At 41.3% G+C, this 27,401-nt stretch overlaps 1 protein-coding gene across 2 annotated transcripts in view; it reads left to right on the top strand.

The window, feature by feature from the left end:
- The first annotated feature begins 3,627 nt into the window (after window positions 1-3,627).
- Window positions 3,628-27,401, top strand: part of tnrc6c2 (trinucleotide repeat containing adaptor 6C2) — a 50,610-nt gene continuing 26,836 nt past the window's right edge. For both annotated transcript variants that reach the window (XM_040146321.1, XM_040146320.1), the window contains exons 1-3: window positions 3,628-4,378; window positions 15,727-15,827; window positions 16,272-16,293. In XM_040146321.1, the coding sequence (XP_040002255.1) occupies window positions 15,765-15,827; window positions 16,272-16,293 (85 nt within the window). In that variant the 5' untranslated portion in view covers window positions 3,628-4,378; window positions 15,727-15,764. The remainder of the gene's footprint in view (window positions 4,379-15,726; window positions 15,828-16,271; window positions 16,294-27,401) is intronic.

The following is a 27,401-nucleotide window of genomic DNA, read 5'->3' as shown; positions in this document are numbered from 1 at the left end:
ATTTAAAAGACAGACACTTCAATCACATCGCTAATCAGAGTGAGAAAAACTCACAATGAACATTTCAGCTCAGCCACACAACTACTACTTGCAAATTTTTCCTTGAAGTAGCAGGATTGGGAGACTCGCTGTGCAGCATTCTTCTTTTATGTGCAGTTAGGAGAAGGTTTCATTTGGTTCCTTCCTCTGTCAGAATTATCATCTCGACGGTCCTTTTGCATATGTCAAGTCATGCCTTTGGAAATGTCACTTTGAGCAAAGCAGCAGTAGCTCGCTGTCTGCATTTTGATTACTCACATGCATAAAGTCCAGACTGTGGAGGAGGACTTTGTATTCATAATCAATACCATAATACTGACACCCCCAACTCATGTCATTCTGCATCACACAGAAAACTATAAATGTCTTCCTCTAGAAAACAGTGTCTAGGATGACAATTTAAAACCAAGATCTGCTTTTGGACTCAGTGCTGTCATGAAATATTTGGCTAACCCTCAGACCATGTTTGTTTGGTTAATTCCACAAGATTAAATGTTAAGATGATGCATTTGGAGGGAGCTTTGTATTTTAGAGTACGCGAAAAATAGATTTTGAGCACTAAAAATGTGTTTGATGATTCTATAAATTAATCTGGTCTGTCTTAAGCTATGAAATGTATTTTGACTTGTAAAGCCTGTTGGGATCCTTTTTTATGCAATTTGTCTGGTGATGTGTATGCCTTTTATGAATGTGTGTTATTATTAATGTTTCTGGATGGAGATACTTTCTCTCATGGGAAACATGTTTAAATGATAAAATGTAGCCACAGAGCACATGCATTAAATATGCATGTAGCCACCTAACACATAAGTGTGTGTATGTGTATTTGTGACGTGACGGTAAAGTGAGTGTGTGTGTGGTACACATACGAATCTGTGGTTTGGTGTATGCACATGCGTTCTTGTGTGAATCTGTGCATATGTGTTTGAGTCTGGCAGACTCCAGCGGCAGGCTTGAAATTAAAACCTTATGCGGAACGCAGCTCATGATTGGGCTGGAATTAAAACAAAAGGCAGAAGAGCATGCTGAAAGAATTGAGAGAGGAGAGGAGAAAAAGAGAATGGTGGGAGCAGCAGGAGGAGAAGTGCATTGTCTGAGAGAGGAAGGAGTGAGCAATTGCCTCCGCTGCAGTCCTACAGCTTGTGTCTAGGCTGTTTCTTATCAGAATGTCAGGCGGACCTTTCCCATTGGCTCGCTTCTGTTAGAAGTCTGCTTAAATGTGAAAGCAATTAGGGAAATTGGCGAAGTCAAAGAAACATCTCAGAGACACCTAAAAGAATAGATGTGATGAGTTGGAGAGCGGATGTGAACAAGGAAGGATGTGCACACACTTACATACACATAAATACATGTCCATGTTTGCACGCTGACACACACACTCAGCCTGTCTTTTTTTTTCTTCGCACCTACATGAATACACACACACAGCTAAGTCGTTCTCAAATTTGGTGGCTAATATCGTTTCAAAGCACTTTTTCTATTTCAAATCTCAGTTGTCCTTTGTGGTGCTCAGATTTCCATCTCCAACTCGAATAATTCATGTGAGTCTACATGAAAGAGATTTAAACTACTACATCATGCAAAGTAATGTAGGCACTTTACTTTGCATGATGTAATACATCACTGAATGATGCTTCAAGTCAGCACATTCAATTAACTGAGAAAAAATGTTTGCAAAGAACAGAATTTATTTAGGTGGCATGAATGACCAGCAAATTCCTACATACATTTTAAGAGTCTGTGATCCAAACTTAACTACATATCCCTTAAGGCGTTTCTGAAGGCATTCTCGTCTGCTCTCACCTCTTTTAACCCTGAGTATGGAACATCTGCTTTCTCCATTCAGTTGGAGCTTTCTGTTTTAATAGCTCTGGGCATCTTGCCTTGAAAAGGAGGGGGAAAAAAAACAAACTTTTGGCCGGGGCCCCTGGCTTTCTCATTAGCAGTCTCTCCCACTAATGTATAGGAGCCCAGAGCTTTCCTGAGAGAGTTCTCACTGGTCAGTCTTCCCCTTTGTGGACTGCAGCCTTGACCTGTTCCCACTGCACAGTGTGTGAGCATGTCTGTGTGTGTTTGTCTGTGCATGGAGCGGTCATTTCCATGAGAAAGGAGCGCAGAGAATGGACAGGGGCCGCATTTTCTTTCTCTGAGATGGCTGCAGACGCGGTTCAGGGCACAAGGGTGACCTCATCCATCATGGTGTGAATAGCCTGGAATTATCGCCCCATGTTTCTGGACATCATGTGATCAAGAGATTCTTGACAAAGGTCATCTTGGGTAAAGAGACTTGGGGTGAGCCCTTTTAAGAGACATTTGAGTCTGCTAAATAAAGTTCATGATTCAAGTTCCATATTGCTTGTAGACCTTTAGGAGTCTCCTCTATTCCTCTGTTCTTTTGCACTATTTTGGTCATGAGTCACAAGTAGTATGGCATTATATTTCTATAATATGTTATAATACCATATCACTAGGAGCCACTAGTGAAAAGTAAATAAGTACTATTGGAGTACAATTCGAGGTACTTGTACTTTACTTGAGTATTACCATTTCCCGCTCTTTTGTACTTCTACAGCATTTCACTTGAAAATGTTTCTGATTCTTTGTAATAGATTAAAATACCAAAAAGTGTCTAAAAAAATTAAAATGCTACTTACATCTCGAGGCATCAGTAATAATGTAACAGTCTAATAATAATGTATATAATAGTAATAGTAATAGTAATAATGTAACAGTCTGAAAGGAGTAAATGAACACTTGTACTTTTGATACTTAAAGTAACGTAATCCTTGAGTAAAATTATGAATACAGACCTTTCAATTGTAATTTCTTGTTTTGTTTTTCTTACATCGACATATATCGACTTTTTCTTAAAGCTGCATTAATTTTTTTTCGGCCACTTGGAAGCAGCGCAAGGAGCGCGACACAACACTGATATATTATCCCCATATAAAATTGATAAGGCGCACAGAAAACAGTGGCTTGTTTACATAACAAGCAGACACGGAACAACGTTAGCATTCAGTTTGGAGTCCTGTGTGTGTCCTCTTGAGGAATGTAAGTCGCATATTCGCTCTCCTATCGCTCCGTTTTGGTTTCCACCAACTCCTGGGAGAAATATCTGCCTCTTGCTTCTGCCAAGTGCTCCGATGTGTTTTCCAATCAGTCGCTAACATTGCCTGTCTGCGACCACGATTTTACTTGGTATTTAATTATACAAATTTTCTGTCATCTCCTAACATCACAGTTGAATTTAACATGTGGTTTATATTTCGCTGTCTAATATCATCCTGCCAAAATCTAAAACGGAATCACATTTGTTTCTTTTCGAAGCGCACAGTCTTTGCTGCGTGCTTCTGCAATTACCTTGGAAATAAGAGCCGCCTGTCAGTCCACACTCCGTGGCCGTGGGTGGGTTTGGAAAGTGGGGGAGGGCGGGCCGGAGTGCTGCGGGTGGAGTTAGCGTCTCGTGTTTTGGTTGGTCGGGAGTGACGTATCTGGAGCCACTTCCTGGTTTGTCTGCTCTCCGGGAGGAGGAGAGGGAGACTGCAGTGTTTTTAGTTTGAACAAAATGGCTGCGAGATCACTGTCAACGAGAGCTCACTGAACGCCTACCATGACTGTCCGCTCCGCTGTCTGGATCCACACAGAATGTATTTCCACGGAGTCGTTTCTCACTTTGCATTCGCGGTAGCCAGCCCGTCGCTAGTCGTCCAGCTGGCGACCTAAACAAAAACAATTTCTTTTGCACTTTAAAACAAGTTGGCCGGCTGGCTGGCTGACGGCCGTCGGCTCGCTCTAATACGCGAGAACTCATCGGCGATTTTTAACGAAAGCTGCCTGATTTCTCTGGTTTGCAAAACCTCGCAGCGGTCGACGAGTTACAACGCCAACCAGCTATCGTTAGCTTACACAATTTAGCTGCTTTTAAAAGTCATTTTATTCGTGTTCGTTTTTTTTTTGTTTTTGTTGTTAGTGGTGCTCCGTTCCCCTCCCCGCCCCCCTTTTATATCGTGACGTTTTACCAAACAGTTTTTTGCGAGTGTAATTTCACGGCATATTTTTAATTTTCATTTTTTGGTCAAAGCATAAATTACCGTACTTGCTGTGTTTAGCGTTATATCTGGCTGAGTAGCCGTTGTTTACCTCGGTATCTTGTCCCCAAGCTGCTTCAGCAGCAGCCGGCTTATCTGCAAAGTCTGACTTTAATTGCGACTGAGTCTCTGCTCCATCTCTCTACGGGTAACTTTAGAAAAGACATCGGAGAATATTTTTCTGCATCTTTTTTTCTGCCATGCAACGACTATTCACTGAAAGCTGCCAAAGCTGTGGTTAACGCGAGGTAAGTTTCAGATGAATACCTTTTTCGCATCATTTGATAAATGGATGAATGTCACTGCTGATCAGTGTTTGGAGATCAGCGTCGCAACGGGAAAGTGGACAGAAGATAGCTGTAATGTCAAGTAAATAAGCAAAATAATTAACTATATAACGTCACTATTTTCAAAACGTTAACTCTCGTCTCTATGATGCATTTCAATTCAGCCCTGTTCCTTAACTACAGTGTCAGTACTCCAGTAAGCAATTCCAAGTGCCACATCATTACAATACTTATTAGCATTTATCTTTGCTTATTTGTGGTGCCACGATTTAGAGATTTCTTCACATTATTCATGCCAGAAATAAGACTGGGTTGCTATATTAACGGGAGACAAATCAGCCTTTTTAGTGTGCAACCAAACACTCGTAAGGGTTTTTGAGGGGGTCCCTTGCAAAATTGTGATGTTGAATTGATGAGACAACCCTACAGGAATGATCAGAGATATTTTCCCCTGTTTTGGTTTGGGATGTTCATTATGAGGTAGACTAAGTGAAGTATGTGTTTATTTGAGGAGGCTTCGTGTGAAAATGTTGGGAACTTTTGTGTTATATCATAGCTCTTTCATGATTGGCTGAGTGGACTTGAACACACACTGTACATGTGAGCGTGTAATGTGAGGATTTCTTGAACTGACTGCAAGCAGTGCCTTGCCCTTTTCATTGTCTGTGTAGTTATTAGAAGGTAATGGTGTGCTAATAAGCTTTCTTTTGATCGCACAGTGCTTTTTATAGGTTGATTGGTGACAGAGTGGAACTATATAATGACAGCAGGACAGTGTACTTTTGTTAAATGTTTTTGTTTTGTGTCTGCACATTGTATTTGCAGTTTTTTTTACAGCGTGACAGAGGCACAGTCTTAGATTTTATCCTGATTGTCATCCCTCTCTGTTTCATTCTGTAGGTGTGTCACATTATGTATCTTGCACACTAATGTACATTCCACTACACTAAATCCAAGTACATTATTAAACATAGCTGTCCTGTTTCTCTTCCATCGCCCGGGGATTCTGATTGAACTGTCGCCTTCCATTTCTTCCCCCCTTCCTGCATCCTGTCTCCAGGCACTGTAGTATAGCTTTTAATATCTCCTCCACGTGTCTTAATTGAAGTACATAATTTCCCGTTCAATTTCAAACCCCCTTTTCCTTCCCCCCTCTGACATCTCTGTCACCACTGTCTTATCTCTATCGTCACACACTAGTGAGTTGATGAAATGAAAAATGCGCGTGAGCTGCAGTCGCACACATACTGTACATATATTTATCGTGTGTATGGTCTGTACATGTTTTGGAATGTCAGTGTGTTGTTGCAAATATTGTGTGTTTGTGTTTGAATCAGCCAGTGATGACGTGGAATGCCTGTTGTTTTTGCCATGGGAGTCTGTGACCATTTATGTCAAGCTGAAAGCCCTGGCAGTTGGTTAATGCCCTGCAGTTGTTAATCAGGTTATGAACTGCCTCCTGCATGCCCTAGACACCCAGCTGACTCACAGACACACACACACACACACACACACACACACACACACACACACACACACACACACACACAGAGCCCTGTTCTTACCCAGGATCAAGGGTCCTCCCTTCTATACACACGCTCATCTTTCCAAAAGACCGACAAGCATGCCGTAAGAGGATGGCTTTGAAAAGATGTTCAGGGGGCCCTCTGGTGTGTATGTAAAACTAGTGAATAGGGAGAAAAGAAAGACCTAAGCCTGGAAAGAGGAGGTGGGAGTCTGGTAGTTTTCTGAAATACGTTATAGTTAGGCTTAACCCTTCCCAGACACAACTGCTTTAGCACCATAGCTAGCACTACAGCCACAGCAGGTGGCTCATTTGGAGGGCACTAGGGCACTAGGGATGTGTATGGGCATTAGGTCACCAGCACTGGGGTTACCCCAAAGACAAGACATGTTAAGTTGCAATGAAGATATCAGCCTTGCCTCTCTTTTTGAACCCTCTTAAAAATCTTTGATCTACAGAGGTGTAAACTTTGTCATTTTTGGTTCCAAGGGATTGCATAAATGACCCATCAATACATGGATAGTACTGATAGTCTAGCACTGATAGTCTGGATTGTCTATCAGTCTATGCCAACATCTGTAAATCTAGTAACAGAAAATGCAGAACTCTAAATTATTTAAGTATTGAGGTGTATAATCGGATCTGTCCCTGTGCAAAAAAACCCGAAATGAGAAAGTCAGTCTCTCACTGGGGCCCAGGCACAGTGAATTATATTACTACTTTTGCCATTTTGGCAGCGCACTAGCAGGAAACCCATAACCCATGTTGGCTCTAGATCCAACCAGGCTGTAGGCTGTTGGCATCTAGACATTGTTTTGATTAGAGCGTATTGTAACAAAGCCATGAGGACAAACCTTGGCAGTAACTCCATCTGCCGCCCTTTATCACTGAAGGGGCAGGATCATTTGTTTAAAAGGAAACCCAAAGCTTGCTTCCCCTTGTCTGACCCTTTAAAGACTGAATGTGAACACTAGCCCAGTCCTCAGGTTGCAATCATTAGCCTGGTTTCTACTACAGGGCCAAATGTAACTGGAATAGGCCTGCTTGTCCAATGCCACTGTTACCCCCATGCACACTTTTAGTTCTTCTGTTTTCAATCCTTTGTTTTTGTACAGTAGTTCAAAATTCAAATAAACAAAAAGTTTTTCCTATCCCTTGTCAGGCGTTTTGTGTTGACCCTGGTAAATCCCACTCAGTAATGCTTTGGAAAAGTGGCCTGTGTTGTCTATCCCTTTCCCCCGTCATTGACCTTAGCTCAGGCCTGACCATGGTAGTTACTGAGCCTGCGATTATGAGGCTATTCATACAACTGGCACAGCCCTGATAGATAACGCACTTAATACACCACAGGGTGCTGCTTCAGTAGGGGGGGACGCTGACAGTAGAATCATCTGGATTCAATGGGTGGCTGCCAAAAGCCATTACCCTCTTCCTCTGCTCTATGGATGCTATTTTGAAGTCGAGAAGGGCAGGATAAATACCTGCCAGGCAGTTGTGCTTGTTGTGTCCATTGTTCTAAATGAGGAGTGTTTGTGTATGTGTGTGCTAACCAATGAGGGGGTGGGGGGTATGTTGACTGTGGCGTTGGCAATAGTAACGATAGGTAACCAGGAAGCCAGAAATAGCTGTAGTATCTTTAGTTGGAAACAAACAGTATCTATCTGTCATTAACATTTCCTAGTGCCCAGCATGACTTTGAAGTTGACAGGTTTTCTGTGTTTTTATTATAATTTTTTGGTATGTCAATGTTTGTGGTGCACTAGATTGGTTGAGTCTGTCATTTTTTTTCTTGTGAAGTAATGCCTCAGGAAAAACCTGTGTTGCAATTGATGTGCCTGGCTATGTGTGGTTTATCCAACCTGGGTCTGTATGGTCTAGACCAGGGTTTGCCACAAGTCTGACACTGATCTGCTTTGGTATGAGACAGTGATCTCATGTTATGTTACACATAATCTTATCTTCTAATACTCTCAGCGCCAAATTCAACACTTCCTCATTGCAGGTATGTAAGAGTGTAAGCTGAATTCACTTTTAAATGGTGAAATAATACATAGTTTAATAGAGGAGGGTTTAAAGTATAGTTTCAGTCCCTTCTGAAGGTCAGCTAGCTAGTTATTTAGATATTGCTAGATGCTAGATATTTGCTTCTGACCAGTAGTCTCAAGTACAAAGATAAACATGGGCTAAACATGTGTTCATTATTATGTCATACATAGGGCTTTCGTGTGAAAGAGGTATAGGAGTGTTGTAACTGAAGACTCCTATGGACTGTTGGGGTTGGGGAGGTTTGGGTTCTACGTAACCCCTTCTCCTTGTCCAATTTGTGTGCCAATGGAGGGGGCAGGGGCTTAGGGGCCCCACCAAGGGTAAGTCAGGCCATGATGGAAGCAGGGGGATGGGGGAAGCGAAGCCGAAACCTGCGAGCTGCTGCCTGTGAGTCTTGGCAGGGGTCCAGGGGAATGTTCAATGTGCTGAGGTTTGGTGGGGGCCTCCTTCCCTCCCTCTGCTCCATGTCAGCTAATTGGAGAGATGTGGAGAGAAGTAGAGGGGCATCACATGCAAGCTGACAGAAAATTTACAGGACATCCCACATACAATGTTCCCTTTTTCCTGCTCCATACCAACATTAGACAGCCTTACTCATTATGTAACAGGACTTTGGCCCTCCAGCCCTTCCAAAGCCCTCAGTTAAGACTGTGTAAATAGCACTAGCATGCGCTGCCTCCCCCTATGCTGGGGCCATGGCTTAGACTAGTAAGCTCAGGTCATTTGTTTGCTGTCTGGACTGTTTTATCGCTTTAATGTCAACTTGACTACAGTCAATGAAGTTCAAGTATTTACTTTTACAGTGTATTTGTATTGTTGGAGCACATTTGTAAGAACTTTGTTTGATTGAATAGAACTGCTGGGTATTTCTTGTGATGTTTGAATTGCAACTCAGTTAAATTACAAAACAGATTTTCTTGTGGGCGGATAAAGTGCATTAATTAAGGCACTGGGTATCTGAGGACACTAAATAATTGGGGCCAGTAAGACAGTAGCCGAACACGTTGTACCTTCTTGACTAATGATTAAATACTGAAATAGCTGTAGTAATTTGAAGTATTTGTAGTATTCTCAGTATTTTAAGAAGTATGTCATGATCTGTAATGCATATCTGTAGGATACAGGTGGAGTTTTTGAGAGTAAAGAACTGAGGATTGCAGATGCTCATACTCAGTTTACCAATAAGTCAAATAAAAGTAGCTAATTTTTTTTCCATACAGAAACTTGTCTATCTTTCTGCTTCCGCCTCATTCTTAAAGATGGGCCGTTGTTAGTGTTTCTACATCTTTGCCATCATCCCTACAGCTCTACAGAGCTCACATTGCTCTCTCTGTTTTCTTGTCTTTCTCTCTGTCCTCCTTACATCACAGCAGGGTTTGTTCACAAACTTAGGCACAGCACTTCTTTTCTGTCTCTCTTTCAGGGTCTGTGTTATTGCTTACATTGTTGACAGCCTTTGATATGTTGACTGACATTGTGTGTTTGTGTGTGTGTTTATATAAGGGGGAGGCTGTGTCAAAGTAACCTTCAGGGTAGCATAGCCCAGCCGATCAGCTCATTTGTCTAAGCGTGCCTTGTGTGTGTAGGTGTGTGTCCTTTGATTTAGTCTGGCTCTTCTGATTCTGACGTTTGATAGTGTCACTGAAGGCAGGCTGTGCAGCATTTGAAACAGAAGTTAAATACCGTTCCAAGACGCTGCTTATGTCTGACTCCTAAACATCAGCCAAGGGATGCACAAAAGACAGCAGTTACACTCTGCTGGGAAACCTTCTTTACCTGTTTTCCCCACACCCCATAGCTGAATTAATATCTTTTTTGGCGAGTAACAAGATTCCAGCAATATAATTTCTTTCAAAGAATGATTAATCTGAAAAAGTCAATGTGCATCTGAACACTTTATTCTGGTTAGCACTAGTAGGAATAAACCCCATAAAACAGTGATAGTTTTGTGTCCTACTCACAAGGTAACCAAAATGAATTGAAAATAGATAAACACATAAATTAGATTTATAAGATTATGCTTTGAAACAACACCTGACTGTTGTCAGGTGATTATCATGTAACCTCAGTAAAAATAGTGTTTGAGTATTATTGTATGATGAGGCGTAGGCAAAGAATTCCCTATTTTCTACCACAGAGCAACTCAGAGTGAAAAAAAAAAAAAAAAAAAAAAAATTCACGCCACATTAGCAAATGAGCATTGTCGTATTGTTTTTATAGTTACTTGAGGCGTAATATACTATATGTGGAATTTTGATTTATTGAATGATCATCCGAGTGTTGACCAAAGCTTGTTTCAAGTGTCCCAAATGAGGGTGAATTGCTGGCAGCCAGCCAATGGATGGCAGTGTATACTGAGAGGTACTCGGTTTTGGTCTTTACTGAAAAGTTTGAGGAACTCCTTTGTAAAGTTAATCCTGAGAGGTCAGCTATTGCATTAATGCTAATAGCACTTCATAACTATCTAGACCTTTAGACAGATATTCACCTCAAAGCCTCTAAGATGGCATCCGAGCACACAGATTAAAACAAATGTGCAAAATATATAGGCATATGCAGAGCATGTACAGCCATATTCTCATTAACACAAGGCAGTCATAAGCAAAGACAACCGAATACACCAGCACACGCTGCTTGACAGCTTCTTCTTGAATTCAGTAAGCTTTAGTTGTGGTGCTCTCAGGGAGCAGGCCTGCTTGGTCCTTTGCATTGTGCTGTTTTTCTATTTAATGAGCTGCCACCGTGTTAAAGTTTCATATCGGCTTGGCAGAGGAAGCAGCCAAGACACTGAGAGCTAATTTTCTGGAGGCAAACCTCAAAGCTGTTATTTATAGCATAGCACTGACTTTCTCACTATCTGATTCTTTGACTTTCTTTCTCCATCTTGCATCCCCCTTCAACGTCACTCTGCACCCACCCATTCGCCCTGAGTCATACCCTCGTCTACAGATTTCACCAACCAAGAATATCTCTGCCACAGTTCATTGAGCGAGTCCAGTCTAGTAGCAATAAAGTGTCTTGTATATTTTCACAGGGCACTCTCTCCACCTGCCGAAAGCAAAGCTGGTATGCGCAGAATGCTTACAAACCAAGCAGCCAGTGAGACTGTTAGTATGACTGAGGGATGGAAACACACACCAACAACAACATTGTTATTACTGCTTCTCAGCTTTGGAATTTACAGGCTTGTTTTCCCCAAGCCATTCAGGTTGAGTAAACATGCGCACCCACACGTTTGTGGAGAGTAGTTGAGGTCTGTAGCAGCAGTAGCAGGTATTGAGGAATTATTCCCCAGGGCTGTCCATGATAATGTTCCATGTAATAAGGCTCAGGAGAGTCCTGTGGCTTCTCTAATGCCACAGGAATGGGTGGCTGGCTGAATGGTAATAGTGGCGGGGACTGGATTTGCCACACTTGGTGGCCACGACCTGACCATATTACTTCTGTGCTGAGTGAAGAAAGTCTCTCTCCTCTTTCTTCCTCCTCCTTTGTGATTGGTGTTGTGTCTGCGGTTGGTCTGACAGCCGTTCAGAACACATAAAGATACATGGTTTTCTTGCAGCTCTTTCCCTTTTCAAGTTTCCCTTGGTGTCTCTCTTCCTTTGTCTTGTTCAGTCTTTACACAAGTGAAGCAGCATCTTTTCACTTTTTTATTTTCTTCTTTCTCCCTTGCATGGTTTTCCCCCTCTTAGCTCAGTTTTCTCCATCTCCTCTCATTTTTTCTCTTGATACCAGCAATCAAGGTTCATGGATATTTCAGTTATTTCAGCCCCCTCCCGGCTGGCAGCCTCAATAGTGCTTCGTTCAGTTTCTTTCCCAACTCCATTTCTCCAGTGAGGATTCCTTCTGGCTTTCCAGCATAGTCTCTCTTCTTTCTCTTTTGTGCCTTGTCTGGTTCTCCGGCGGCTGTCGTTCTTAATTGGTGTTGCTCTGCGTCTGCTTTCTAACCCCCCATCCTCAACTCTCCTTCCCCCCCTCCCACCTCCCTCTCCTCTGCATCCCTGGCAGAAAAAGACAGGTTTCAGACAGACTGCCTCCCGCCTCTGTACATCAAGCTTCCTTGCGTGTGTCTGTGTTTTTTATTTGAATGGGTTTGTGTGTGTTGTGAGTTTCTAGCCTCTTGATTCCTGTACAGTGTGTTCCTGTTGTCATGCTTCCTTCTGTGTAGCTTAGCCCTATAGTCCCAGAACATGGGACTGTCTTTTGCAGCACAGAAAGAGAGGATCCTGCCTTGCACTGCAATTAATTCACAATTTCTAAGCGGCCCCAGTTTGCTGACACTTGGGATGTTTTTTTCTACTCAACTCTGTATTGTGAAGAAAAGCCACTCAATCAATGCAAGCTCAATGGTTGGGTCAGGGTTTAAGGTAGAGGACGAAGGGAAAATGTTAGGCCTTCTTTTGTAGTATTTCCCGTAGATTTGCTTTGAAAATGTGCGGGGATGGTGGTAATTTTGGCTCTAAAGACTCTGGTTTGCGCTTGCGTTTTTTGTTTTTTTTTAAACTTTTCATTGGGGCTAGCCTTGGCTTTTGGTTTTGGTCCCTGTACTAAGCTTGGCTAAATGTACCAAGGGGCTGTCTTTGCAATTATATTTATCTTCTCATCTAAATTTTGGTTAGATAGCAAATTAGCAAATTCTCCATAATGTTTTTTTCAATACTATATTTTTCATCATATATTGTTGTTGCTTTTAATTTGAATTATTTATTATTTTTTAGCAATAGGGGCAATGTCTGGTTGTAAAGGTAGCCATAGGCATGAGTTAAGTAATTACAGTACTTAATGGTTAGTGATACTGCTTGCTGGTTACTGGCTATTTTATGATCCAAGGCCCCTTTAAATGTAAGAGAAGATTGAATGACACACTGTGGCCTTGTAAGTCACTAACCTCAAAATGTAACATATTTTGCCTAATTGCAGTGTCATACTGCCAGCAAGGGTAAACCTGATGCTTGAAGGCAGCACAGAGACACCCCAGGGTCACTGCTGAGGAAGTGCTGGTGTCAGCAGTACTGAGGGAGAGGGAGAGAGAGACAGACAGGGAGAGGCAGGTAAGGATATATATGGGGTCAACAGAGGACAGAAGGGAAGCTAACTTTAGCATTGACTACGTAGGCTCAAAAGACAACTGTCCGCTCTCTCAAATTTCACATAGCAACTGTTTCTACCAGGCCAACATTACAGTAGATGACGATAAAAACCATTTAATAGTAAGCCATTCATAGTGTATTGACACATTGGAAATTACATAGATAATAAATCCATATTGCTGTGTAGGTGTGGTGGTTGTTGTATTTGTACCCCCCGACCCAAGTTCCCCAACCCACATTTTCCGTTGTTGTCTGTGACAGCAGCAGTAGTAACCAGATAGGGAAGATCCACTATCATCTAGGGAGTAAAAGGTGAGAACACCAGGATGACACGGTCAGCTGTGTTGGAGAGGGTCCGTCTCTAGCAACTGATGGGGACAGAAAAATCTAGCGCACAGAGTTAAAAGACAGTTTTCCCCCCTTCACATCCAATGTCCTTTTTCTCTGCTCACCTGTGTCATTGTTTCCCCATTGCTAATGCTTTTCATCATCTGTTTTCTAGTTATTGGTGTTTTTGATGGCATGCTAGGAGAATTTTAAAATGAGGTGTTTGATTGGAGGTGAAAGTTCATGGCAGTTAAAGAAGGTAATGACAGAGAAACAATTTTCACATACTACACATACAGCATACAATTACCTATATGCACACACCCACATCCACACATAATTTGAGCGCCTATTTATTGCCTGAGGGCTGCTTTCCCCTAGCTGCTGAGATAGCACAATGACACACACAGAGACTCCTCAGTATGAAAAATAGGACTGTGTTATGTGAATTTGTGAATGTATGAGAGAAATGGAGAGAAGGGGAGAGCATGGGGGAGCAATGAAAGAAGGAACAGGGAATGAGGAAGAGAAAATCCAGATGGAGGTGAGAGAGGTAATTTATGGATATTGCCTTCCATTTAAACTCAAGCTCTAAGCTTTTGTTCAATGTCTCTTTTCCGCTGGCTGTCTCTCTGTCCATCACTATGTCTGTCTAACCCTTGTCTACTTACTCTCTTTCTTCCTTTCCCTTACTGCTATAGAGACATTACCCCACCATTAGACAGTCTCTGTGAGACCTCTCCTGTCTGTCTGATTGACAGCTCCCTCCCCCTCCCAGTGGGCAGCACGGTGGGAGGCAGGCCTTCATTAATCTTCTGTTATGAGCGGTATGACTCATTCATACATTCAGATTCTGCTTCATATGCAGGCCCTCTGTAGGCACATATTGTATTTTGTCTTTATACATGATCAACATCAGGGCTACAAGTAGTGATTATTTTCTTATCGATTAAGCTGTTGATTTTCTCACAGTTAATCAAATAAAAGTTTGCTCTTTAAAATGTCAGAAATTAGTGAAAAACATCCATTACATTACATTTCTCAGAGCCCACGGTGATGCCTTAAACTTGCTTACTTTGACTGATCAGCAGTCTGAAATCCAAGTTTATTTGATTGACAACTATATATACATATATATATATATATAAACAAACGGAAAAAACAGCAAATTGTTGCTTTTAAGAAGCTAGAACCAGCAAGAGAGAAAGTCATGTCTTCTTGGTTCATGAGCATGAAGCACAATGGCTTATCGTACAAGGCGTGTGTGTGTGTGTGTGTGTGTGTGTGTGTGTGTGTGTGTGTGTGTGTGTGTGTGTGTGTGTGTGTGTGTGTGTGTGTGTGTGTGTGTGTGTGTGTGTGTGTGTGTGTGTGTGTGTGTGTGTGTGTGTGTGTGTGTGTGTGTAAATGCACTCTTTAAAGGATGGCCAGCAAATAGAAATAGGCCATTATTATTATTAGAAAGTGGTATCATTGATTTGATAGTGATGTATTATACATTGGTGTCCATTGCACTTAGTGAAGACTAAACACTCACATGTTCACTCCCTATGTCCCAGCTCATGCCTCTAATAGTTTCCAGGAGCTGTCACTGAGGCTGAGCCAAAGGAAATACAGGCTGAAATGAAGCGGTTAGTTTCCCTGCCCCTCAGGCTAGATATCTAGCTAGTTTGACTCACACCCACTGAAAACAGATCTTTGTAAAACGGCCTTGTGTCTTATTCTGTCAGTCTGTTGGCCTTTACATTGTCTTCCTTCCAGTCCTTTAAATCCCTTGCCTTTTTATTTTCTTGCCATTTCCTGCTCTCTTTAAACCTTTTACACCGGCCTTCACACTTACTGTTCACTCTCTATATCTTGATCTCTTTCTCTAACTTACATGTGTGCCCTTTTTTCTTTTCATTGTCCTTTTTCCTTTTTTTGAACTCTTCTATTTCCCCCTTTCCATCTTCTTATTTTCAGTTTTTGACCATGAGGGAAATTGTTCCTTAGAAGTGCATGCCATGATTTTCGTATGAAGTGAGGATTGTGGATGGAAAAGTTTTTCCAGGCACTGAGTGCACTTAGGCTCTGACTCACTCATGGATCAAAAGGAAGGGGGTTGAATTTTATATGCACTATGTGAGTGTGGATTTTTGTGTGAAATTTGAATATCTCAATGTGACCGTACCTGAATGCCGTAACTGTGTGATGCACATGAGTCAACACAGTTCTGATAATTACAACCTTGTCATTAAGGATGCTATTGAGCAAGCAATTGAGCTGAATCTTAGCTCTTTTCCTTCATGTTTCACTCATCACTCTTTCCCTTTTTTGTTGGACAGCTGAGAGAAGCTAGCAACAGAAGAAAGAGAACCATTTGATGGAAGAAAAGAAAAAGAAAAAACAAGAAGAAAAGACCAAGAAGGACGTTGCTCAGAAAAAGGTGAAGGTGAAAATCGTGCACATGTTCACAAACACACACTTACTGATAAAGCTGCAAATAGTGTTTGAGTCAACTAGCAGGCACTTAAGTTGGCACTGTATGTGTGTTGGTCATACAGTTAGTGCGTTAATCCTTCAGTCTTTTCTAATCATCATTTTTAATAAAATCAATAGCTTTGGCTGATTTCTTAAAACTTGCCTAGCTTGCAAGTTTCCAGTAAACAAACACCCACCGACTACTTCTGTTCAATGCTGGCTGCCTTTCAACAGAAAAAATCGCGAATGGCTTGAAAAGATTGGATCACTGTATTTGGTAAAACTGCTGTTGAATAAGGCTCTAAGTTTTGTCATAACACTTTTGGTTTATTTACATTTTTGAATGAATGATAAATATCTTCCTTGCTGTATTAAGTTCCTAAGTGTATTTCTCTTTCCCCCTCTGCAGGCTGCTGATCAGAAACCCAAAGGTGAGTGTCATGATCCAGTACCCTACACCCTCTCATCTACCTCATTTTCTAAAACTACATTCCAACAACTGATATACATTAATCAGCTCTAATTAACACACACTGACCCATAAAGGCATACACACACACATGTTATTCATGCATTATACACACATAGCATTTAGCGTTGTTGTATACAGATGGACAAACACAGTTTGCACATGCATGCACAATTGTGTCATTTGACTCCCTGTTTCTCAGACATACGCACACGCACACATACAGCAAAGCAAATACAGTGGAGTCTAATGCCAAGTGATATGGACTGACGCCCAGTACGCCCGCAGCACCAGGCAGTGAAGCGTGAGGGCACCCAGACAGCACCCTGAGTGTGGGGTTGGGGGGGGGGGCGAAAGGAGAACATGGAGTGGGGCTGAAGAGGTGTCCTCACGTGCCCTTGGTGCACTCTTAAGAGGCTAAAAGCCTGTGCTTTAAATTTATTTGATTTCTGAATTGTTGTGGCAAGAGAGGTATAAACACTTGTCATTTTATTTGTCTCCTTTTTGTTTATGAATAGAATTTATAACCTAGAGTTAGTTTTCTACATCAGCATTTAGTTGCAGGGTTAAATAGGTTAACATTTATACAGTAAGTAATACAGGTATATGCTCACATCTACAGTAATACAACTGCTTTTGTGCATATACTCACCAATTTGTCCCTGTCTCATTAAGGTTTTTTCTTCTCCTGATTCAAATTAAAGGAGAGGTCTTACCTCAACTATGCCTTAGCCTTCATTTTTTTTTTTTTTAATCTATATATATCTGAATGACAGTGTGAGCAAGTGAGCCATGTCCTAAGCAGATGTATGACGCCCTATCTCCTTAATCTTTGGCGCTTTCCTCTTTGTCCTGTGTTATGTCTACTTTCAGACCTGAATTTTCTTGGCCAGTTTTTTTTATCACGCATAGCATCCTTGTTTGTTGTCTTTCCACTTAGTACCACTCTGGAGTGATTCTTGCATTTAGAGTTGGAGATTATTCTGTTAATGCAAAATTCTTGAAATTGGTCTGGTTGTGGTTCCCTGATCAGGTTTGGGTAAAGATGGCACAGAATTTGAGCAGGGTGGCTGGCTTTAAAATTTCTTGGTGTGTCTGTTAGCACATGTGCCTATCCTCCCCCACTTTGAGGAGCAGCTTGGCCATCTGGATGTAACTGTTGGGCTTTAACAAAGGTTACCACAGCTTGCCTTGAACTCTGACCAGCCTGTTAAATTACCCTCCCTGTGTTTCACTGCCCTGTCCCTGAGCTTGGCCTCTAATAACCAAGTTTCAAAGCTAGATGCTTCTGATTTGAATAAACATTTAATGCCACTTTTCTTGCACTTGGGTGAGGAAATGATAATATCTTTTTCAGAGGAAACATTTCAGACTCCTCCATTCTTTATTGTAATTAAACCCAAATCTTATGATTTCTTAGTGTATAGTACTATAGTATGTATAAACAAAGGATGCTTGAGCAACAGAGAACATTAGAGGAGAACAAGCAAATTTTATTGTGTGCAACAATAGTACCATTATTTACACTGGGCAGATCCTCTGAGCATGAATGCTCTTTTCCAGGGACATCTTTCACACCAGGAAGCTGCTTTTTACAGCTGTAGTCGTATCTATTAGTCTCTGAAAAGATTTACTTGAGCAGTTGGTGATTAAATGCCTTGTTTCCCTGTAAGTGGTGATAATGAGGCAGAGAGTATTGCTGCTCTTTATTTGTCTACCTAGATTTGTTGGCTGGAAAATGGATAGTGAGTTTTTGTTACATATAGAAGATTAGCATGATGGACTCAAGGAGCTAGGGGAGGTGCTAGGAGTGGTTGATATCTGGTGGTGGCAGTCCACACAGCCCAATGGATTATGTGGGCAACAATAACTGTCACACCCACTCATCTTGGGCCTTTTTATGCAGTTCTGTCTCTTTCTGTGTGTATCTCTGTATTTTTGACCTCATATATCTTATACTTAAACATTCGACTGTAACTACAGTGCAACCGAAGTATTAGGACTGTGAGACATTTTGGTTGTTCTGGCTCTGTACTGCAGCATGTTGGATTTGAAATATAACAACTACAAGTATGAAGCGTTGACCTTCAGCTTTAATTGAGGCTTTTTATATTAATAAATGAACAATGTGGATAATTCATTGGACAAGTTACATACTTCTGCAGACAATTCACGTCTTCCCCTGGCAATGCTCTGACAGGCCTGTGCTACAGCCATCTTCATCATATTGCTTGTTTCAGGGCCTGTTGTTTGAATTGAGGTCAGGTGACTGACTTGGCTTGTCAAGCCTCTGTTACGCTATAGAATACCTCATTGGTTATCTTTTGTGTTTATTTATAACCTATGTCTGTCTACATTATTCTAAAATTTAGGCCCTACATATAATGCTCAAATTCACATATTCATTATTTCATTTCAAATCCAATGTACCATATTAGAACCAAAACAATGACAAGCAAATCACAGCCCTAATACTTTCTGACTACACTGTATAATGTGTGTATGTGGGCTCCAACTAGTGATACTGAAAGGAGCAGCATAGGAAATGCTAAGAGTCAGGGAGGGAATATTGAAAAGTCAGCATGGAAGAGAGGCCCATGAACAGGGGCACAGCCAAGAAGGAGACGGAGGGAGGAGGAAAGAAAGGAGAGGAAGAAAGAGGATTTGTAACAGGACGTTCTGGGGCCAGATAACAGCAAAAATGAAGGAAGGAAAGGGAGGAAAGAACTTAATGAAGCAGTGAACACTTCAGAAGAGTGCCAAAAATGACCATCGGGAGTCAATGACTGCTAATATAGAAGAGGACTAATGACATGGACATTTATTTTATGGTATGTTTAATGAGAGATAGAGAGAGAAAGGGACATAGAATGAGAAACTGATTGTGTGTACGTAGTGAGTACTCATGCAGACAGAAAGATAAAGAAAGTAGGGGGAAAGAGGGCCTGTTTGAAGACTAATCGTTCTGTGAGCCATCAGGACCTCTGTGTGTTTAATCATAACCTCCCATCTGCAATATCTTTTAAAAGGAAGGTGGCATGAACTGGAATGAGTTGGGTTTTCATGCGTGACACTAAATAACAGACGTGTGTGTATATGCAGGAAGGGAGAAAATCAGTATGCGGTAGTGATTTGTGTCTTTCCATCCATATCAGTGAATTCTGCCTTCCTTATACACTCTCAGAAATTCATAGACACATACACATGCACGCCACATCCCCCCATCGTTGCCGACTTTTTCTGCTTTCCTCTCTGCAGGCCTTCTTGGTCTCAGGCATTTCAATTTGTTTGCGGTAATCGATCTCGGCCCGGGCGCGTTCATATGTATGAAAATGAGATAAAGCTTCGGCGCAGTGGAATTAACTTCTCTGCCCCCCATTAGGCATGGCGCTTCACCGAATGCATGGTTCCAGGATGCAGCGTCCAACTGCCTGAACCCACCTCCCCCACACACACAGGCTGGACCTCTGATGCAGGGCCCTCCCTCCTGGTCCCCATTACCTCAGAGGGATGCTGATTATTCACCCCCAGCACACATGCAGCTTCATCACAATCTCTGCCACCACTGCAGTCACAAAAACATGCACATGCCAAGACACAGACACACACACACACAAAGAGGAGTGCATGAAAAGTGTACATATTGGTACAGCTGCAGAGTGTGTGTTCCTAGATGCCTACAGTCACATTAAAAAATACGCACACCCCTAATTACAGGTACTTGGAGCCTTTCAATCTATTGAGTGATTGAATCAAATGCTTACACTATGGAGTTGCAAAACAACTACAGCAATAATATACTAGCCATGGTGTCTGAGTATGCATGTATAACCACACACAAACAATTATTAAGTTATGAGAAAACGTGGCCAAAGCAGAAAGTTACACAAATGCAATTCATGAAACAGGTGGCTGCACGCAGGCACAGAAAACCAAAGTAATGCTACAATGCATCATTCCCACAACTTGATAATCAGAAAACCTGCAATCTCCATTTTTGCTGCTCATGCACTTTCCCCTCCTGAAGTTAGAGAACAAATGTAATGGCTGTCACCTCCGTGTCCCTCACTTTCCTCCTTACCCATGCTTTTTCTTCCGCCTGTTTCATTTCACCCTTGATATGCGGCCCTAGCGACCACATCTGAGGAGAAATATATTTATACAGTGTCACCACGGTGATAACAGCATTATATTTTTCAAAGCGGTGAGAGACGCACACAAACACAAGTGTGTCGTATAATTTGTATTGGATTAATTTGCAATTTCACATGTTATTAATTGCATCAACACTTTAGAAAGGGAATTTCATGAGTCGCGATCTAATTAGAGGCTAATTTACTTTAGCATTTGGGCTGCTTTTCTCTTCTGTTAACCACATTTATAAACACCGAGTGAATTAATAGTGAATAGCTTTTGAGTTACGTCCTGTGGATTTATGACTGCCAAGGATAATTGTTTTTCCTCTACCCCCTGTGTGCTCACCCCGCATGCATTTAAAGTGCTAGAGGAGAGTGAGGGACGGAGGGAGAGACGGGGGCCAGAGAGAGAAAGGAAACAAGAGGGGCACACAGAATTAAACAATGCTTTTCTTTCTGTTGTATGATCACTCACAAGCTGCTGGCAAGAGAGCGTGTTCAGTGCCCGTTACCCCTCCCCCATCATCTCCTCCCCAAACAGTGAACTGCTTCATGCCAAATATCAGGCAGATTAATAGGTTGCAGCTTTACTGATATGAATGACAGTTCAGCCTGTGATTTGAGGGCAAGCTGGTTGCATATATGTGTGTCTCTGAGGTTCACAGACTGCCTGTATGATTGCATAAGGGGCTCCTCTTGTCTTCCCTCAGGCCATTATCAAACGGCAGTTAGACCACAGAGAAGAGAAAATAAATGCTCAGGACACCATATGACTTAATGAAATTGTTTCTAGTAATTGTATATAGTGTAAAGTGAAAACTTGGATTACTAGTCTTATTATAAATGACCTACGTATGAGAAATTCACATTGGGACCACAAATGAGTGGAATTCCAATTTTTTACGGGGCTCCCTATGCTCTAATCACCTTTGGGCTCTAACTGTGGAAGACAAATGTTTCTCATTTGGTTGTCAGCCTTCAAAAGTTTGAGATACGTTGCATCATGCTACATATTTTATCAATTTCAAAAGGCATGTGTCCTCAGGCAGTTGTTGCCCTGAGGCACTGACCAAGGATGGAGGTATAGAATGATCCCCTGAAAGCTCTTTAGTTAGAGAGTAAGTTAACAATTTTTAGGGCTAAAAAGCAAAATGGATTTCTAGGGGCAACTCTGTCATAATCCAAACAGACAGGTGTGGCATAGCTGAGATGAGAGAGAGAAAACTGGAGCCCGGCATGGAGAGGGGGTGGGGGCATTAATTAGAGAGAGAGGGTTGAAGATGCGTGGTATGGGAAGAGGTCGCAGGAGGCACAGGGAGTCACAAAAGGCAAATGGAGGTGCATTAAGCAACTGTCAATCTCTACAGCAACGTCCTGTAACAGGAAGGGTGAGGGTTGAAACATTTTACCTTGTATTTTCTGTGAGTGAGGGAGTTTGTTTTTCTCTACTAATACTGACAGATGGGACCTCAACAAGACACACCCACTTGACCCTCCCTAGTGTGCATAAACACATGCACGTACATTTGCATGTAGAAATGAGACTTGGTTGTTTTACCATTACCATTAATGTTTCACTCTAACACTACATAATGTTATAAAATTTCACTACAAGATGAATTAGTGTCACTGCCTTCCATTAAAATGATTAGTGATGTATTTAGAATTGTTGGCTGGACTGCAACAACTACCTTTAGAAACAGGAATGTCTGTGACTGAAGTTACATAGTTGTTTGGCCGAGTGTTGGAGTTTCCCCATTGGCTGTTGCTCTTTCAAAATGAGTTGGCGCGAACAGTTTCTAATACGTCATCAGGGGGTATTTATAGGCAGTTTTGCCAAAGTAGCGCCTGTATTGTTAGATTTACTGACTTTTCAAACCCCTATAGCGACTTTACTTCACAAAGCACCTAGCAACTTTCTGGACAAACCTTGGCTACTTTCCGTAGAAGAGAGTCGCCAGTATTGAACCACGAGCATTAGGTCGGGCTTTCCCTCTGCAGGCACACCTCTCTTTGCATCTCATTCAGAAAGCTGCACAGCAGCTGACAAACGCGTGAATGAGCCTCTAATGTTCTCTCTGAGTGATCATTTTACAAGTTAATATAGCCAAAAACACAGCACAGCCATTGTCTTTAACTTATGTGTATGGTGATTGTCAGGCGACGTTGCAGCCGTAAAAATCAGGATTTTAGCACTGCAGAGCAGTAGCTTGGAAAAGGTTGGGAATTGACTGCTGGTTAACATGTAGCCTTAATGGGACACGTTTTTGGTCACCATTTCATACTTGTTCTGTTGTCTGACAACAAAAACATAAACATAAATGAGACCAGTTTTATTGGGAATTCGGCTGCATTAAGTTACTGTATATGCGAGCACAGAGAGTAGGATGGAAGCAAACAGATAAAAGGCTGAAACCAGCTGACAATAGGCAGAAAGCAAATACAATGCAATGACATCATGAATATACTAATCATTGTATTACGTCATCTAACAACATTTAGGAATTTTTCTATTTTTTCTACTAAAAGTAGTTGTTTACAGTGGTTCCCCAACAGTTTTGAAGTACGTCCTCAATTTCACACATTGCCCATATGCGGTCAAGCCATATACTAGGTTTTGACCTAGTCTTGTTATTTACTAGGATTTTTTGTGACTTTTCCCGGTTAAGAAGAATACAGTCACCAGTTGCGAGGATTGTAGACCAAAAGCATTGAGTAGTGTAATGTGTAAATACTTCTGTTGAAGAGTAAGCAGTCACACTGATGCTAGTGAATAGAGAGCCCAAATTAGCCTCAATAGAAAATATGCAGTAGGAAATGAGAAGTCTTATATAGAAAATGTCATGAACTCCATCCATCTGTATGTGTATATGTACCTCTGCTTCCATATTGTTTTGATCATATTTCTTGGACAAATTGAGTGGACCTTATTCCACTAATTTCAGTAACATGCTTCTTTTTTTTAGCTTGTTTTCATGAACCAAAAGAAAACCCTGATACACACAATTAATATACACCTATTTAAAACCACTTGAAAATTAGCATGTATAAAATTGTTGTAAACAGATGTAAACACACTTGGCAACATGCTGTATTTACCTTTCCTACCTATTAGCTCTTATTGGATTAAGAAATGCACGATTATGTAGAGCATATAGGCCTGTGTGCTGTGTCCATCCCACCCCCTTCTGTAAATACGGCTGCATAATAAAATGGCCCTGCAGACAATAGACAGAAGAGATGTGGGAATCTGCGCTGCCTGACACTAGGCTCAGGGAACCAATTACAATTGTTCTTTACAATAACAGATACCCTACGTTCTTGCCCATGATGACTTGTTCATGGATTTTCAACTCTATATCTGATTTCTTTACTTATTTCCCTCTGCCTCGTATTCTTTGTTTTTTCATCTATGCTTACTTGCTCTCTGTTCTTAAGCCATTGCTCTTTCTCTTGTTCTCTTTCATTGTGTGTAATTAACCATTTAGTGTGGGGAAGGGCTGTAATTAAAACTTTGGTGCAAGGTTGCAGAGAATGCCTCAGCTGGAGGGTTTAATAGAATTTACAGTGCACTTGATACAAATGCTAATTTAATTGCCTCTCCTTTTCATCTTCAATTAGTGGTACTAAGGTCACTACCACATAAAAGTCTGCATTTGGTATTCACAACACAACTTTCACTTGGACTACTGTAACATAAGTATTGATATATTTACCTCGGCCAAGATGGTAAAAGGATCTTTTTCAGCATTCTGTGTACTTTTTCCATATCGGTCTCTTGCATCAGGTAGTAGTTTCTTATCAAGATAATATATAAAGTTCTTAATCTTTATTGTTGTTGGACAGATAGCTCATAATCAAAGAAACACATCATTAGATTTTCATTGTAGCATTTTTGCTCAGCAAGAGCTACAATGCTGAAGTCAGTGCGCTAGGCATTTCATCCCTTGGGTGGACACACAGGATGACATAATTTGATGACCCCCTGATTTCTGTCAAAGTGTCCCCTTTACCAAACACTTTTTTGTATATCATCATTAAACAAAATGGGGTTTAAAGTAAATAGATTTTTAGAAAAAAATATATCAAAAGTTTAAGTTCAGCATAACTGTTAGTCATCCAGTTGAGTTCAAATGCAATAACTTGCAACTTCACTAATCTACTGTGCAGATTTCATTACCTTTCATTGGCAGTGAGTGTAACCAGCATACCTCTCTCTTTCCTTATTAAATCTTTTACAAACACTCTCATCTGAGGGGTTTACCCACTTTTGTTTTACAATTTTTCCTCCATAGTCATTTTCTGTAAACCCCAACCCCATCTCTTCAAAAGCACTTACCCATCTATTATGGATTAAGAAAAAAATCTCTCCTCCACAAAGTGAAAGATGTGTCTCAGTTCATGTATTAATGTTTGTTCACAGCACAGAGGGGATGTTTCTCTCTCGTGCTATTTTTCTCCCCTCTGTGCACTCAGATGTCCGCTATCTCATTTCCAGGCATGTGCTTACACAAATACACAGACTCCCTCCCTCTCAAGAGAACATTAATTCTCACTGATACACTTGTTAAATACAGATTACATCAAAGATGGCTACACATTACCTGGCTGGATATTGTGATAGCAGCCCTTTTTTTGAAAAATGAGAGCTCATTTTGTCTTTTTTGTTAACATAGAATAATGTAATATAACAGGTTTGTGACAGTATGGTTTTAAACCCGTCCTGCTTGTTTAGAGGGAAATTACATATGGATATCTCCAACATAAGGGATTTGCAGCATGGATATACCTTTATTACTACAACAACACAAACACAGGCTGATGAAGCAGGGCTGTATTAAAAAGTTAGCTGACTGACCAAACTGTCCCAGGAACTAAGACATGTCAGGATCTCAAGAAGATCCTTTAGCACATTTGTACGTGTGAGAGGAAAAAGTAATGGCTTTGTTCAAGATAGCAAACCGTTGTGCAACTCTGATTTTGTCAGAAAGATGATGTGCAAAGGTGGAAAGGAGATTGATAGAAGCAGAATGCCAAAACACCCATCTTTAAAGTAAGTCACCAGCTAAATTTTTTTTGTTTTTTTTGTTGTTGTTGTTATTAGTATGTACACAACCACACAAAAACAATTAGTAAATATAGTCAACTTTCAGTTTTGTTTCCCGTTAGTCAGAACTTGGATACATTAACTGTCATTTAAATTTCAAAGACATGAAATATAATTTTCCCAGCAGTTAGCAGCATCCAACAATGCAAACTGCATCCTAGTAGTTCCTTGGCTATTGGAGAATACTACCTTGAGACTTTAAAAGGTTAACAGTCTTAAGTAAACACCTAAAGATATAGGGAGGGCCAAAATATGTGCTCTAGGTAGAAAAATTGTTTGGAGTTGGTAGAGATGAAAGAAATGGAAAAGAAAGTTGAGAGAGAGTTTGGGTGGAGGGTAGAGAGTTGTAGTTGGGAGATGGTAGATTTGAAACAAGGAGATGGAAATGAAAGGTGAAAGAGACAGAAACAAGATGGGGGAGACAAGAGACAGACACAAGAGATGAGGGATCAACATGGATAAAGGCCCAGGGGGAGAATAACATAGCAAGAGCACCGGGCTGAAAGACAGGTAGACACCGGAAAAGGAGGGTTATGGAGCAACCCGCTGATGGGAAGACAGAGGACGGGGGGTGTGCTTAGAAATGGACTGGGGAGGACAGAGAGGAAAGGGGGCAGGGCAGCGTGTATTGACCTTCCTGCTATCTCATTGGCCATGGCAGCGTCAGGCGGGCTGAGCTGAATTTAATCAGAGATGTGCGTCACTAGCTGCAGTTCCAAGCCAGCAGCCAGTCAGATACTGCTGGGGGGGGCAGGCTCATTCCCTCTCTCCCTTCCTCTCTCAGCATGTGTGTTTGACTAAAATCTCATTGGGGGAAGGGGGTGCAAACCACTGTGAAAGGGTCTTTTTCCGTGAATGTGTGTGCAGGGCATTTTTAGGTTTTCTAGAAAGATAGAAAAGGCAAATGTGTCTGTGAAGGACGCAAATAGAAGAAAGAAGAAAAAAAGACTTAATATTTTGCATCCAAATACTTGTACATATGTAGTCCTCTTGGTGTAGAGGTGTTGTGTTTTAAAATTGTCTGTGTTAATGCAATTCAAGTTTCCTACATATCACTGCTCTTTCTGTGTGTCAGCAGGTAGGCAGCCATCTGGATTAGTGTTGTGCTCACTGAGAGGGCCTCTGTATTTAGCTGTGCTTTGGGACAGGCTCTTGGCAGCCAAAGTGAATACCACTGCTCTCTGAATTTACTTTAACCTCCACTGTGGTAACGGTTGCCTGTGTGTGCGTGTCACTTTGTGGTTAATTTCCAGCACTGCAGTACAGGACTACTATAGGCGTAGTTCCGACTCTCATACTGGACAGATGCACTCTTTAATTAACACATTATTTCTATCTCTCTTTTAAAAAGCGTCCCCTGATACCAATACATGCGCAAAAACTGTGTCTTTCTCTGTCTTTCTCTGTCTCTCTCTCCCCTCCCTTGAGATAAAGCAGTCTTAGCTGTTGTGTAGAATGTTCATAACTATCTAGGGACTAAAGAAAACAACATCATCAACTATTCATCATGTATTTACCCATGGACCAAGGGACTGTAATTCACGGCAGCTCTATAGGTTAGTAACTATTGGCAGCCAGTATAAAAAGAAGCTATTTCTGTGCAGCAGGGAACTCTCAAGTATAATAGTGCTATACCAGACCTACTTTGGCTTCCCTCTCCACCTAAACTTACGCTCATAGTTTCATACAGCCACAGACTCACACCAAAATCCCCCTCAGCTTCCTCAACAGGAATTATTCCATGTATAGGTCAGACACTTTTTTTTTTTCCTTCAGTCTTGCGGCACCCTGGAGACTAAACTTTAGTCAGGCCAATCTGTTTGGTTG

The sequence above is a fragment of the Xiphias gladius genome, chromosome 15 (assembly GCF_016859285.1).
Source record: "Xiphias gladius isolate SHS-SW01 ecotype Sanya breed wild chromosome 15, ASM1685928v1, whole genome shotgun sequence".
Classification (NCBI taxonomy): Eukaryota; Metazoa; Chordata; class Actinopteri; order Istiophoriformes; family Xiphiidae; genus Xiphias; species Xiphias gladius.
The sequence above is the reverse complement of the archived record's forward strand: the minus strand, read 5'-3'. Positions and strand labels throughout refer to the sequence as shown.